The sequence below is a fragment of the Triticum aestivum genome, chromosome 2B (genome assembly GCF_018294505.1).
Source record: "Triticum aestivum cultivar Chinese Spring chromosome 2B, IWGSC CS RefSeq v2.1, whole genome shotgun sequence".
NCBI classification, from domain to species: Eukaryota; Viridiplantae; Streptophyta; class Magnoliopsida; order Poales; family Poaceae; genus Triticum; species Triticum aestivum.
Window position 1 is genome coordinate 792,577,582 of NC_057798.1, and position 14,668 is coordinate 792,592,249.

The following is a 14,668-nucleotide window of genomic DNA, read 5'->3' on the forward strand; positions in this document are numbered from 1 at the left end:
TGGTCTGATCTCAGACCCATGTGCCGGATCTATCTGCATGTAATTCCAGATCCTAAGGCTGAACTAGCGGGAGAAGAAGAGAAGTCTGTAACAGATTACACATGGGTTTATTGCTCAAAGAAGCAGTGAGAAAATAGAACATGCCTCCAATGGATGCTAATTTTCCTTGCCAATATTCTAATCTTCAAAAATACATGCCGTCATTAAAATAAATTTATGGATGGTTGAGCCTTTGAGGCTTTGAGGGAAGAATCCAACAACAAATATGCCCAATTTTTCCTTTGAGATTTGCTTTTGCCCCTGACAAATACAGGCCATGAATCGTCCATACTAAATCAACATCAGAAAACAGGCACAAGGCTTGACTTTATAGATAAATCGACTGTGAGAAGAATTGGGAAGCGTAGAACCCTTCGTCTGGGCCGCATTGTATTATATAGAGATCATGTCGTGGCTTACAAGGTAGAGATCGACTAGGAGAAGAGGAGATGGATCATGGTTCGGTAGAGGAGGTTTAACATAAGTAGAGATAAGGGGAGATAAGATTACAAAGGTTTAAACTGCTCAACTACTCTCCTATCTCTACACAACATATTCTAACATTCCCCCTCAATCTGAACCAAGTGAACTTTACCAAGGTTAAGATTGTTCTTGAAGTCATTCAACCTTCCTGTAGTAAGAGGTTTTGTGAAGCCATCAGCAAGTTGATCACCAGTTGGTATAAATCGAATATCAAGTAGCTTGCGAGCTACTCTTTCTCTGACAAAGTGAAAATAAACTTCAATATGTTTAGTTCGTGCATGGAAAACAGGATTAGCTGAGAGATAGGTTGCACCAATATTATCACACCATAACCTCGCAGCTTGTGGAGCCTTGATCCCAAGCTCATATAACAGAGTCTGTATCCACATCACCTCAGTTGTAGCATTAGCCAAAGCTTTATACTCAGCTTCTGTACTGGATCTAGAAACAGTGGCATGTATTCTTGCACTCCATGATATAAGATTTGTTCCCAGAAACACAGCAAAACCACCTGTGGACCTTCTGTCATTAGCACACCCTGCCCAGTCTGCATGAGAATAGGAAGTAACAAGCAAAGACATGGACTTGATAATCTGAAGTCCAAGACCTGTTGATTATTTGAGATACCTTAAAATCCTTTTTACTGCAGTCCAGTGTGTTGTTCTAGGTGCATGCAAATATTGACAAACTTTATTGATAGAGTAAGATATATCAGGACGTGTAAGTGTCAAATACTATAAAGCACCAACAACACTTCTGTATTTTGTTGCATCATCTGATCCAAGTGCTTCTCCACTATTAATTTTAAGTTTTTTTGAAGTTGAAATTGGTGTACTCACAGGTTTGCAATGTTCCAACCCTACTCTCTTGAGTATATCAGTGGTGTATTTTTCTTGTGTAAGAAGTATACCATCATTTATCTGTTTAACTTCTATGCCAAGAAAATAATGAAGATCACCTAAGTCTTTGGGAGCAAATTACAACTTCAAATCCTGAAGCAAACAGATTGTAGCATGTGCACTTGAACTGGCAACAATTATATCATCAACATAAACGAGCACAAAAATAGTGATCTTATCCTTATGCTGAAAGAACAATGAAGTATCTGCTTTAGATGGTGTAAATCCAAGTTGTTGTAATTGCATGTTTAACTTGGAATACCAAGCTCTTGGGGCCTGTTTTAAACCATATATAGCCTTGTCCAACTTACAGACATAGTGTGGTGTACTTTGATCCTCATATCCTGGTGGTTGCCGCATGAACATTTCTTCCGTAAGAACACCATGAAGAAACGCGTTCTGAACATCTAGCTGACGTAGACTCCAACCTCTGGAAACAGCAATAGACAGTACAAGTCGAATGGTAGCTGACTTAATAACAGGACTAAAAGTATCTTCATAATCAATACCAAATCTCTGTTTGAAACCTTTGGCAACTAGTCTAGCTTTGTACCTGTCTATGCTTCCATCAGATTTTCTCTTTATCTTATATACCCACTTACAATCTATGACATTATGACCCTGCCTTGGTGGTACTAAATACCATGTTTTATTTTTCATGAGTGCATCATATTCATGATCCATAGCGTCTTTCCAATCTTTATGTGTAAGAGCATCATGCAAACAGGTTGGTTCTCCAATATGACTGAGAAACGCACGCTTAACTTTGTCATACCTGACCGTGCCATCGGTGTATTCCTTTTTCTTGATAATACCTGACTGGGATCTGGTGTACCGGCGCAGAAGTGCTGGTGACGTGGGCGCGGGCGCAGAAAATCCTGGTTCGGAAATTGGCGTAGGAGATCCTGTGGCGGACGGAGGCGCAGAAGATGGCGCAGAAGATCCCGGCTCCTGATCCGAGGAAGGTGCGAGATCCAAGGAGGATCCAGGCTGCATCAGCGCGTCGCTCTCGTCGGCTAGATCGAGGCGCGGGCTCCCGTCGTTCAGTGCGCCACGTGGATACGCGGTTTCCCCCGTGCGGGAGCAGGCGCGTGGGCTGGCGGGGTCCACCAGGCGCAGCCTGTCAGCCACATCCGCCGCGGGAGAGCTGGAGGCCACCAGATTGGCTAAATGGGAATCCAGCTCGGGCCGAGGACCAGGCACAGTCTTGACGCGCGGATCAGCATGGGATCACGCGCCGCTGCTGTCGCTGCCGCCAGGGAAATCAGCCTCGTCCTCTGCGCCAAGTTCGTCCTGTTCTGGACAGATAAAATCATAGCCTGTTTTTGCACAAATATCATTAGAACCACCGTTTTGAGTGGAATTTTGCACATGATCAGCCTTATGTAATTCACCCCCGTGATCGGAAAGAAGTTCTATCTCAGCACGAAGTAGGGCTCCGGCGTTTGGACGAAGTTTGGCAAAAGGAAAAAGAGTTTCTCAAACACAACATCCCGAGAAATATAGATTCGTCTAGTTGAAACTTCTAGGCACTTATAACCTTTGTGAAGATTACTATAGCCAATAAAGACGCATTGAGTAGAACGAAACTCAAGTTTATGACAATTGTATGGACGTAGGTTGGGATAGCAAGCACACCCAAATATTTTGAGAAAATTGTAGTCGGGTGTTTGATGATAGAGACACTCTAATGGAGCGATATTGCCAATAACTTTGCTAGGAAGACGGTTTATAAGATAGGTGGCAGTGATAAACGCTTCGTCCCAATATTTGAGAGGCATAGATGCATGGGCAAGAAGAGATAAACCAACTTCAACAATGTGACGGTGTTTCCACTCAGCGGAGCCGTTCTGTTGGTGAGCATGAGGACAAGAAACATGATGTTCAATGCCTATGCTACGGAAGAAAGAGTTGAGTTTTTCATACTCCCCTCCCCAGTCACTTTGGACTGTCAAAATTTTCGATCAAAGTGTCGTTCAACAAGTTTTTGAAACTCTTGAAATACAGAGAAAACCTCAGATTTGTACTTAAGCAAATAAATCCATGTAAATTTGCTATAATCATCAATGAAACTGACATAGTATTTCTTTCTACCAAAGGAATCTCTTGCATGTCCCCACACATCACTGAAAATAAGTTCTAAAGGAGCATCAGATACACTATTCGACTTGGGATAAGGTAGTTGGTGACTCTTGGCATATTGACAAGCTTCACAAACAGACTCACTATTTGAATTATGTGACAACAAGAGGTTGCCTTTATTGACTACTTGTTTAACAATTATCGAAGATGGATGTCCTAATCTTTGATGCCACCTTGCCAAAGAGGGCTTGATGACGGAGAAAACTTGACGACGCTTGCGACTAAGTGCTCCGGATGTGATGGGGTAGAGACCTCCAATGCATCTACCGTGATGAAGGAGTTCCCTCGTTGCCCGATCCTTGATAAAAAAGTAATGAGGGTGAGTTTCAAAGAAGACATTATTGTTATGAGCTAAACGAGATATGGATGCAAGATTTTTATCAGCTTGAGGCACATGAAGGACATCTTTGAGAACTAGATCACGTTTAAGTGTAGGGGAATTAATAAGGGCTTGACCAATGTGTTGAATATCCATACCTCCACCGCTTGCGGTGTGAATTTGATCGCCGCCGTGGTACTGTTCACGAAGAGCAAGTTGTTCTAGCTCGCTTTGACGTGATCCGTGGCACCAGAATCCACGTACCACACCCCTTCTCCTCCATGTTCACGCATGGCCGCAGCAACATGCTTAGCATCGAGGACGAAGTTCTCGTCATAGCGATGCCAGCAGTCCATTACCTCATGGCCCGGCTTCTTGCAGAGTTGGCAGCGAGGACGTGCTCGGGAAGAAGGAGGAGGGCGGCGGCTGTTGTTGTTGTGGAAGCCACCACCCCCGGCCCTGTTGTTGTAGTTGCTGTCGCCGCTGCCGCCGGTGTTGGTGTAGCCAGCACTGCCGTTGTTGGAGTAGTCGGCGGTGCTGCGCCCGCGGCCGCCGCTGCGTTGCCCCTGGTGACCGCGCCCACGACCGCGGCCGCGAGAGACGGAGTTGGCAGACGACTGGCGGATGTTGGCGCCGTGAAGGAGGCTGAGGCGGGCGTCGAAGCTGAGGAGCTGATTGTACAGCTCTTGTACGGTGATCGGCTCCACCCGAGCGGCGAGGGCGGAGAACACAGGATTGTAGTCCATGTCGAGGCCGGCGAGGATCTTGGACACGATCTCCGGATCGGAGAGCGTGGCGGCAGTGCAGGCGACCTCATCGGTAAGACTTTTAATTTTGCCAAGGTATTCTACCATAGACATGTTACCTTTTTGAAGATTTGTGAGCTCAATGCGGGTGTTGATTGCTTGAGCTTGGCTTTGGGCAGCAAACATAGCATGGATCGCCGTCCATACTTCGGCCGGCGTGGAGAGCGTGGCGACCTGGGCGAGGATCTCGCGAGATAGGGATCCCATCAAGAATCCTTGGAGCTGCTGCTGCTGTGCATACCAGAGGGATCGAGCGAAGTTGACTACCTGTGTGTCCGTCCCGTCCTTGGTGATGGTGAGCGTGGCCGGGGGTGGCGGGCTCTCCGGGTTGAGGTGGTGTTCCATCTGGGCCCCCTTGATCTGGGGCAGCACTATGGCTTTCCAGAGAAGGAAATTTCCCCTCGTAAGCTTCTCTTGAGGTGGCGATCCGAGCAGGGAGGTGTTGGTGGAGGTGGAGGAGGAGGCAAAAGCGGATGATGATGATGTGGTGAGCGTGCCCATGGTGCTGGCCGTCATGGCGGCGGTGGTGGTGGACATGCTGCTCGGTCGATGCGGTAGCTAGATGTGATTTGTTCCTGATCTATAGAGGAAGAGGCTCTGTTACCATGTGAGAAGAATTGGGAAGCGTAGAACCCTTCGTCTGGGCCGCATTGTATTATATAGAGATCATGCCGTGGCTTACAAGGTAGAGATCGACCAGGAGAAGAGGAGATCGATCATGGTTCGGTACAGGAGGTTTAACAGAAGTAAAGATAAGAGGAGATAAGATTACAAAGGTTTAAACTGCTCAACTATTCTCCTATCTCTACACAACATATTCTAACATCGACGAGCTCCACAAGAACACAATTATTGAATACAATGGTTCAGCAAAAAAGTGAAATAGTTCACCGGCCAACATCAGAAAACAAGCAAAAGGCCTCAGTTTATATAGATAAATCGACGAGTTCCACAAGAACATGATTATTGAATACAAAGGTTCAGTAAGCAAACAGGAAATAGCTCGGGCTGGGGCAACAGCATAGGTAAGCCCAAAATAAAGAAAAAGAAAACAAACTACGGAGCCGGAATCTGGTGAGCCACCCTCCGGAAGCCAAGAAGGAGCCCATCCAGTCCTCCGTGATCCCGACGCCAAGCGAGCACCTGCCATTGCAGAATCGATCGAGGCTACTAGGTAATTCAACATCCCCGGCAGTGAGCTGAAACGGCCACATCCCTTCATTTTATTGCGTCCATCCGATTATTGATTTCTTGAAATTAACAGCATTGCCATGCATTCAGCATTGTTTTATTTATTTGAACATAGCACAACCATCATACGGAAACGGAAGCAGGCACGGCTGGCGAGTTATTGGTAGTCTTAAGCAAGACTTCTGGGACGGAGTTGAACTTGGCAAACCACTTGGCTGACTTCTTGAGCTTGCGCTTGTTGCTGTCCGTCTTGTTGATGTAGACGAGGCCGAATCGTGAGCTGTAGCCAAGGCTCCATTCGAAGTTGTCGATCAGACCCGAGGTGAAGTGGCCCCACACATCCGCGCCCTGGCTGAAAACACACATACATGAAAGCGCGCTTAGCTAGACTTCAACCATGTGTCTGTGTGTATGTATACATGTGCATGCATGATAACATACGTAGTACTACCTCGGTCCTGGTTTATTGGTCCCTATTATATTTTGTGTCAAATTTGACCTTAGATTGAACTAATAAAATGTTCATGCATGTCATAAAAAATTATGCCATTGAAAACTATGTTCAAATACGAATCCAATGATATAATTTTTGTTGACATGCATTAACAATTTATTAGTTAAATCTTTGATCAAAATTTGACACACATTACATAGGGGACCAATAAACCAGGACCGAGGCAGTACATTACATTAATCAATGTGCTATTAGAGTAATGTAGGTAAGAGTGCAAAGTAAGTGAAACAAAAAAGATAGGATTTTAGTGTGGGTAGTTACTCTATTGCGTCCTTGACGGCTGAGATGTGGCGCTGGAGGTAGTCTAGCCTTTTCCAGTAATCCAATGGATCAGGCATGCTTTCGTCGCCTTCCACGTCAGCGATTCCTAAGTGCATCCAGGAAATCCATTTCTCTCCAAATCCCTTTTCTCTGAGTATATCAATAATTGTCTGATGTTCAATAGTGTCAAAAGCTTTCTCAAAATCCAGTTTAATCACCATCATCTCTTCTTTTGATTTATGACATTGATGGATATATTCATATGCCCAACCAAGGTAGTCCTGGATCATTCTAGCTTTGAGGAACCCATGTTGATTGATATGTACCATGTAGAGAATAATTCGTCATAATCTATTGGCCAGTAGTTTGGTAATTATCTTAAGTACTGCATTGAGCAGTGAGATTGGTCTGAAATCATTGGGTTAGACTGGCACTTCCTTTTTTGGAATCGATGTAATGAAGGATGTATTGATGCTTTCAAGATTTATATTACCAGCATGAAAATCCATGATGAGCTCAGTGATATCCACTTTAATGATGTCCCAACAAGCTTTGATGAACTCATTATTAAATCCATCAGGACCTGGAGATTTATTTGTAGGAAGGTTTTTTTACCACTTCATCAATTTCCTCCTGTGTAAACGGCTTCTCAAGATCTTGGAAGATCTCAGACTCAACACTATGTTCATATAGATCATTCAAATCAAAGTGCATTGTGTGACCATTAGATTGTCCAAATGTTTTTTTAAAGCCTCCCAAAGAATAGTTGTTTTCCTTCATGGTCAGTAATTTCCACTTGATCATCATTCAGAAGCATAACAATTTTATTATGTCTATGATTAATAGTGGATTTGGTATGAAAGAATTTGGTGTTCTCATCACCAAAGTTAACACGTTTTATTTTTCCTCTTTGCTTCCAATAAATCTTGTGATTATTAAGTACCGTCAATAGGAATGCCTTCAGCATAGACCTACAATTCCCTTCAAATACTAAGAGATATTTATATTCCTCAATCAAGTCCCAGAGGAAAATACAAGCATTTAAATCCTCAAACTGCTTTTTAAGAAATGACAAATTCTTGGCCCACAATTTTAAAGATCTTCACAAATTCTTAAACTTTGCATTGATTATTTTGGCAGGCTCAGTGTAACCCACAGGAATATTCCAGGCTGCTTGAACAATGTCTTTGAAAGAGTTCTGTTTCAACCAATAATTTTCAAACCTGAATACCTTGGACTTGGGAATGCAGACCAAACCAATATTCCACAATACACAATGTTTATTTGCAGACCAATTTCAGAAGTGTCGCTTCTATTCATTTCCGTTCTCTAATCTACTAGTAAATTAAGTCTGAACCGAGAACTGAACCTAAATTTCGGTCCACCGAATCTTTGGTTAGGAATTTTCCCAATGACCAATCGGCCATCCTTTTTTGAAAACCGAATTTCTTCAAAAGCTGAAGAACCGAACCGAACGGTTCAGTTACACAGAATGCCCAGCTCTCCAAACGCCTCCACTTTCTCCCAGTTGAACATGTGATATTTCTTACACCGAGTCTTCTTGCCAAAGCAATCTTCTCCCAAAACAATCAAATATTTTCTTTACTCCTTTTGGCAAGCCATAAAAGGAAAGCATGCACAACGGTTTATATTTTCTAGACTACGTACTCTGGAGCAAAGCCCCGGTCCTTTATTCAAAACCAAATAGTATGTACAGGGGTCAAGTAGTCAGCTACATATACAAAACTTACCTACTTATTACCTAACAAAAAGGAAAACTAAAGGAGGCTGGCAATCTAAGCCAGAAGATTCGGTCTATCACAAGCCCTCGTTCTACAAGAAAGAAGGGTTATATCATGTACTCCCTCCGTTCCGATTTACTCGTCATGGTTTTAGTTCAAATTCCATGACGAGTAAATCGGAACGGAGGGAGTACAAATTTACAACACCATGAGCCAAAAGTGGCATAGCTCTGAATGTCCTTCCATTTATGACAATCCAGATATTCCATTTCCAAGCAGAGTCAGCATAACTTCAAAGAAGAAAGGATGAGCAAACCTCATGTTTGCCCCGACAATGCATGGTCTGATCTCAGACCCATGTGCCGGATCTAGCTATCTGCAAGTAATTGCAGATCCTAAGGCTGAACTAGCGGGAGAAGAAGAGATGAAGTCTGTAACACATTACACATGGGTTTATTGCTCAAAGAAGCAGTGAGCAAAGAGATCATGCCTCCAATACTAATTCCCTTGCCAATATTCTGATCTTAAAAACATTAGAAAACAAGCACAAGGTCTCACTTTATATAAATAAATCGACGAGTTCCACAAGAACATGATTATTGAACACAAACGTTCAGCAAGCAAAAGGGAAATAGTTCGGGCTGGGGCGGCAGCACAGATAAGCCCGACATAAAGAAAAAGAACACAACCTACAGAGCCCGCCGGAACCGGAAGCTGGCGAGCCACACCCTCCGGAGGCCAAGAAGGAGCCCATCCAATCCGCCGTGATCCCGACGCAAAGCGAGCATTCGCCATTACAGAATCGATCGAGGCTACTAATTCAACATCCCCGGCAGTGAACTGAAACGGCCACATCCTCCCTTCATTTTATTGCACCCATCCGATTATTAATTTTTTCAAACTAACTGCATGCCATGCATCCAGCCTTGGATTATTTGTTCGAACATAGCACCACTTCGTTCTCCATCATACAGAAACGGAAGCAGCTGTCATGGTTGCGTTGTTATTGGTAGTCTTAAGCAAGGGTTTTGGGACGGAGTTGAACTTGGAGAACCACTTGGCCGACTTCTTGAGCTTGCGCTTGTTGCCGTCATTCTTGTCGATGTAGACAAGGCCGAACCGTGAGCTGTAGCCGAGGCTCCATTCGAAGTTGTCGATCAGACCCCACGTGAAGTGGCCCCGCACGTCCGCGCCCTGGCTGAAAGCACACATACATTTGAGTAATCAGTGTGCTATATTAGGGTATGTATGTAGGTAGGTAGGTAAGAGTACAAAATAAATGAAAAAAAGAGGTAGGGTTTTAGCGTGGGTAGTTACTCTATTGCGTCCTTGACGGCTGAGATGTGGCGCTGGAGGTAGTCTAGCCTCTTCCAGTCATCCAATGGATCCGGCATGCTTTCGTCACCTTCCACGTCAGCGATTCCTACACACACACAAGTTAGACGTAATCCATCACACTTCCTTTAAAAAAAAACCTCCCATGAACCATTACATCATATCTCCATGGATTAGGTCCTTGTCTGATTTGAGGGAACTAGTGCCACTCGAACACAAAGATTGTTTACAGATTAGTGTGTGTCAATCTTCATGAGAATTAGGGTAATGAGGATCATGGAAATTTGACTAGTTACTTTTGATGTCAGATTTTCAACCTTTTTATTAACGGCAAGTCAACTAAAGTTTGATATGAACCGATGAGTGGTCATTCGATTACTACAAAATCCAATGCTATATACACACACACATATCACTACTTACCGTTCTCAGTGATGAAGACGGGTGGGTTTCCGTATTTCTCCTTCATGATCAGAAGGAGGTCTGTTAGGCCTTTTGGGTACATGTAGATCCAATAAGTCCCGGTCTGCAAATGGATGTCCAAACTTTTAATTAGTAACGAGAAAAAACTTCAGATTTGTTTAAGCTTTATTGCAGAAACAAAGCATTATCATGTCTATGCCACTTAACCATTTTGTTCAAAAGTTTAACTAAAGTCCTGGCTGACTAGTTCTACCATAAGATTTTGGTGAAAATAATCTACATTATCACTATCATCATATATGTCGTATGCAAAATTAACCAGGTAGTAGGAAGATACATACTATAGGACCGATGTCATTCCCATCACTTCCTGTAGCTGCTCGAACAGAAGGAAAAAAGTCCAGGATTAGTATGAGAACATCAAATTTCTCAAAGGATCTGTAAAGTATACTAACTAAGGTTTGTCCTCAACCATATTTTCTTACTTTCTGAACTGGCGTAAGCGTCGTCGGTGTTCAGCGTTGGCGTAAAGTCTGGTGACATGTCAACATGCTTGGAGAATCTGGAGGTGTAATAGTTGAGCCCCATGATGTCACATGACGACGCTAGTTTCTCTTGCTCCTCCTTGGTGAACATGGGTAGACGATCTCCGATCAGTGATCTCATGGAGAAGGGGTAGTCACCACGAACCACTGGCTCCAGGAACCATCCCATGTTGTAGTCAATGGATCTTTCCCGGGCCTGGTCGTCGAGGAAGGAGTCTTGGTATGGCTCGTAACCCATTACGTCAAAAGCCATTCCTATTTTGGAATCTCCATGCTGCAGTTGGTTCGTCAATATAAATAAATTAAATATACAAGTAGATACCACTAGTTGTTACTTGTTTACTAGATAATGTATATCTCTCTCTTTGTGTATGTACCATGTTGTAACGAGCTTTGAACAGCTGAACAGCCTCAGCATGAGCTAGGAGGATGTGGTGACCAGCAGTGTATGGCTCTCTGAGCGAGTCTCCTTCTGGGACGGCACAATCCATCCCCGGCGAGCACCTCCCAGGAGCATGAATCCCCTCTCCATAGGAGAAACAACAATATGTATGTGGCTCGTTAAAGGTGAACCAGTTCTTCACCCTGTCACCGAAGTTCTTAAAGCACACCTCGGCGAATTGTTTGTAATCATCTCTGGAAAAAAAATCAAACCCGAAGGATGTTCAACAAAATTGTTTCTTAGCTTAACAATAAGTAGTTATGTTAGTTTACTGATGCATCATTGAATGACAGTACAACATTGTTTGTGATCTGAAAAGAAACGTTTTTCTACTCATGGTCCACTAATGGCCTTCATCCAAACCAAATAGTGTATAAGCAAAATCATATATAAAGTAATCTTGTTCAAATCGAATTTAACAATATTATAGTTCGTAGTTTTTGTACATATCGTGATTGCAATTACTGATCTTTCTTCAGAACCATTTTCTTACAAATCAATGTACTGTTGTTTGCCGCATACTTACACAATCTGCCTATTTAAGAAGCCGCCGTACTTGTCTTCCAGTGCTTGAGGGGTGTCCCAGTGCCAAATTGTAACATATGGCACTATGTCTGAGTTTCAAAAAACAAATAATTATTTGTGCGAGCTCTTATGAGTCTGACTCATTAAGCACTAATCAAACAAAGAAAAAAAGGGTTTTCACCGTTATCTATCAGCGAGTTGATCAGCTTATTGTAGTAGTCGATGCCTGCCTGGTTTACTTTTCCCGTCCCATCTGAAAGCCATAGTAAACATGTGCTGAAATTAGGACCCAAATATTACAACAAGTCTTATCGGCTGCGTCTAATTTGTAGAGGACATCTTTATTGTTCCTAACTTATTCACCATACAAAATATACATGGTTATTTTGTATTTACCTGGCAGTATTCTCGACCAAGAGATGGAGAACCTATACACTTTCATGCCCATGTCCTTGAGCGCTTTGACATCCTCCTGTCAGTCATAAATGATGACATGAATAATGATGACAACATATTATCATGCATATTTCTATTTTTATTAGAAGTGCATATTCCAAATGGTTTTTCAAAAAAAAAATGCAACGACATAAAAACAGTCCTGTCATAATTGAGATTTGTTAGATTTTTGTTTGGAAAAACCATTGGTCCCGTCAGAGTACTTACTTCATATAGATGGTAGGAGTTTGCTGCAACATCCCCATTGGTCATGTCGGATATGCGCTCTGTTCGTATATATACACATGAAATTAAGGAGAAGGACGCACGATAGACTAATATGAGTATGTTTGTAATAACACTGAAAAGGTATATGTTACCAGGATATGTGTGGCAGAAGTGGTCCCAAGTGCTTGGCCCCTTGCCATCTTCATTCCAAGCACCTTCAATCTACACGGATGACGACATATATAACATTTTGTGCAATCGAACAAACCACTAAACATGCATTTTGACATCATGTTTTCCCTTAGGTATTTGTTATCATTGAAACAGTTGACACCATTATTTTATTTTAAATTAACAGATATAAGGTTGTGCAAGAAAATAATTAGTACCTGGTACGCTGAAGTGGAGGCACCAAATAGGAAGTCCTTGTCGAACCAGTCCCTTTTAGGGATTTGCCACGGCTTGAGCTTAGTGAACACAGGCCCAATGGGCTCTGCTGGCTTTGACGGTGTGCCTGCCCTGATGGTGAGGTTACAGAACCTTCCCTTGCTCTTCTGTGATGAAGCAGTAGACCGGAGCCATAGGTTCTCACTGTTGCGTCCTGCACGGCTTCTAAGGCTAAGGTGGGTGGTGGGATTCAGGGTAGCAGCAGCAAGTAGAGCCATCTCTTGCTAGCAGCTGGCTGGAGTGTTGTGAGCAGCTTGAGGAGTGAGTTCCCTTGCAGGCTTATGCATCTATTTATAGATGAGGATGGAGAATCTGTCAAGTGGGCGTGGTGGTGGGATGATAATGAAGCTGCGGCTGGAACCCTAGCTAAGACACAAGGCAGTTGGCTAACCTGGTGGGAGCTCTTTGTAACTTACCACTGGGCATTCCTGCAGCCCACCCCCAAAAAATATGGCAGAGGAACATATCCTTCTGCTGGGTCAAATGCAACAAAAAAAATGTGTTTTGTACATTAACTAAAGAGAACAGTGAAAAGTTGTGCCTGTAGACATTCGAATGGCACACATATAAACTTGAACACACAAAGTTAAAGAGAAATTGCCAAACTGTTTTCTTTAAATATCAATCTCTCTACCCCAATAGACATGTTGAAACTCTTCTTATCTTAAGCTAATTAACAGTAGTGTCAAATCTTTACCCCCACGTAGTGCCTGTAAAATTTTTTTCTTCGAAAAGGGACACTTTATTACTTAAAAGGTTTATAAGCATTACACCCAGCCTCTGCATAACTAAGATGCACACAGCCAACAAAGTCCTCACGACAAGCCAAAATAAAAGAAGAAGGTGAAATAGAAAGAAGAATATTTGTATAACACCTAAATCGTAGGTGGCCCAATTCTAAGATCATGCTGCCACCCATGTTGGGTGAATGTATCCCTCGCCGTAGCCCCCAATCGTGTACACACCACCGTAAACAGGTCTCGATTCTCCACTCGCTATAGAGAGGACCATAAACGAAGCATCTCGGTACATCTGTAGGTAACTTGCATAAGAGAAGTACTTTTATCGTTAAAAACCTTATCATTTCTACATAACCAAAGCGACCAAATCACAGGAAGCGCTCCCACCCTAAGAAGAATTCTAAACTTGTGATCAATACCATGCAACCAGTTGCCAAATATATTAGCAACACTACAAGGAGGATACAAGCTAGAAGCTATTTGGATGACTGACCATATAGAACGATCCAATTTACATTGAAAGAATAAATGCTTTATTGTCTAATCATGCGAACAAATGTTTTCTTGTAGTGCCTCTAATATGTCCGGAAACAATTTTCTACACACATTCTTGTGGGGCGGCTGCCTTATGTTAGGCATTGTTGCCCACTAGGAATGATGTGGTTCTTAACAATAATTGTGTTTTGTTTCATACCTTATGAAGGTTATTCATGCATGTACGCGATGACCCCATACTTGGTCTATCCTGCACAGCCCGGAGGACTGAGACCTTTCTATGATGGTGTCTACCCGACTGGAGCATACGGTCAAGGAGGTTTTCTCCCTTCATGATGGCGGTGTAATCTCCAGATATGATCCACCCCACCTTAGGTTGGACTCTTTATTATTTTCGTAAAAAGGCATTTTATTTTTGGTTGTGTTGGACGTGTTGGCTGCGTGCATCGTGCTATGTAGAGGACGCTTTTTAATGTGGTTGTATCACCTTGATATATCAATTAAATGAAATGTCCTTTATAGAAAAATAACAGTAGACAAAAAGCATGACTTGACTCTACTTCCTATAGAAAGTACAAAATATATATGTTCACCTAGAGGACCTCGACACTATATGTTGCAAGTATTTCAGAAACTTGTTGTTCACAACTTTTATTG

At 42.8% G+C, this 14,668-nt stretch overlaps 1 protein-coding gene across 1 annotated transcript; it reads right to left on the reverse strand.

The window, feature by feature from the left end:
• Positions 1 to 8,769: 8,769 nt before the first annotated feature.
• On the reverse strand, positions 8,770 to 13,179 carry LOC780590 (4-hydroxy-7-methoxy-3-oxo-3,4-dihydro-2H-1,4-benzoxazin-2-yl glucoside beta-D-glucosidase 1b, chloroplastic-like). The gene is made up of 12 exons (NM_001428021.1): positions 12,719 to 13,179; positions 12,482 to 12,551; positions 12,330 to 12,388; positions 12,063 to 12,138; positions 11,848 to 11,919; positions 11,668 to 11,755; positions 11,077 to 11,335; positions 10,640 to 10,973; positions 10,496 to 10,530; positions 10,155 to 10,257; positions 9,714 to 9,819; positions 8,770 to 9,594 (listed from the first exon to the last, which is right to left on the reverse strand). The coding sequence occupies exons 1-12, from the start codon at positions 12,992 to 12,994 to the stop codon at positions 9,363 to 9,365; spliced, it is 1,710 nt and encodes a 569-aa protein (NP_001414950.1). The 5' UTR covers positions 12,995 to 13,179; the 3' UTR covers positions 8,770 to 9,362.
• Between the last annotated feature and the right edge of the window lie 1,489 nt (positions 13,180 to 14,668).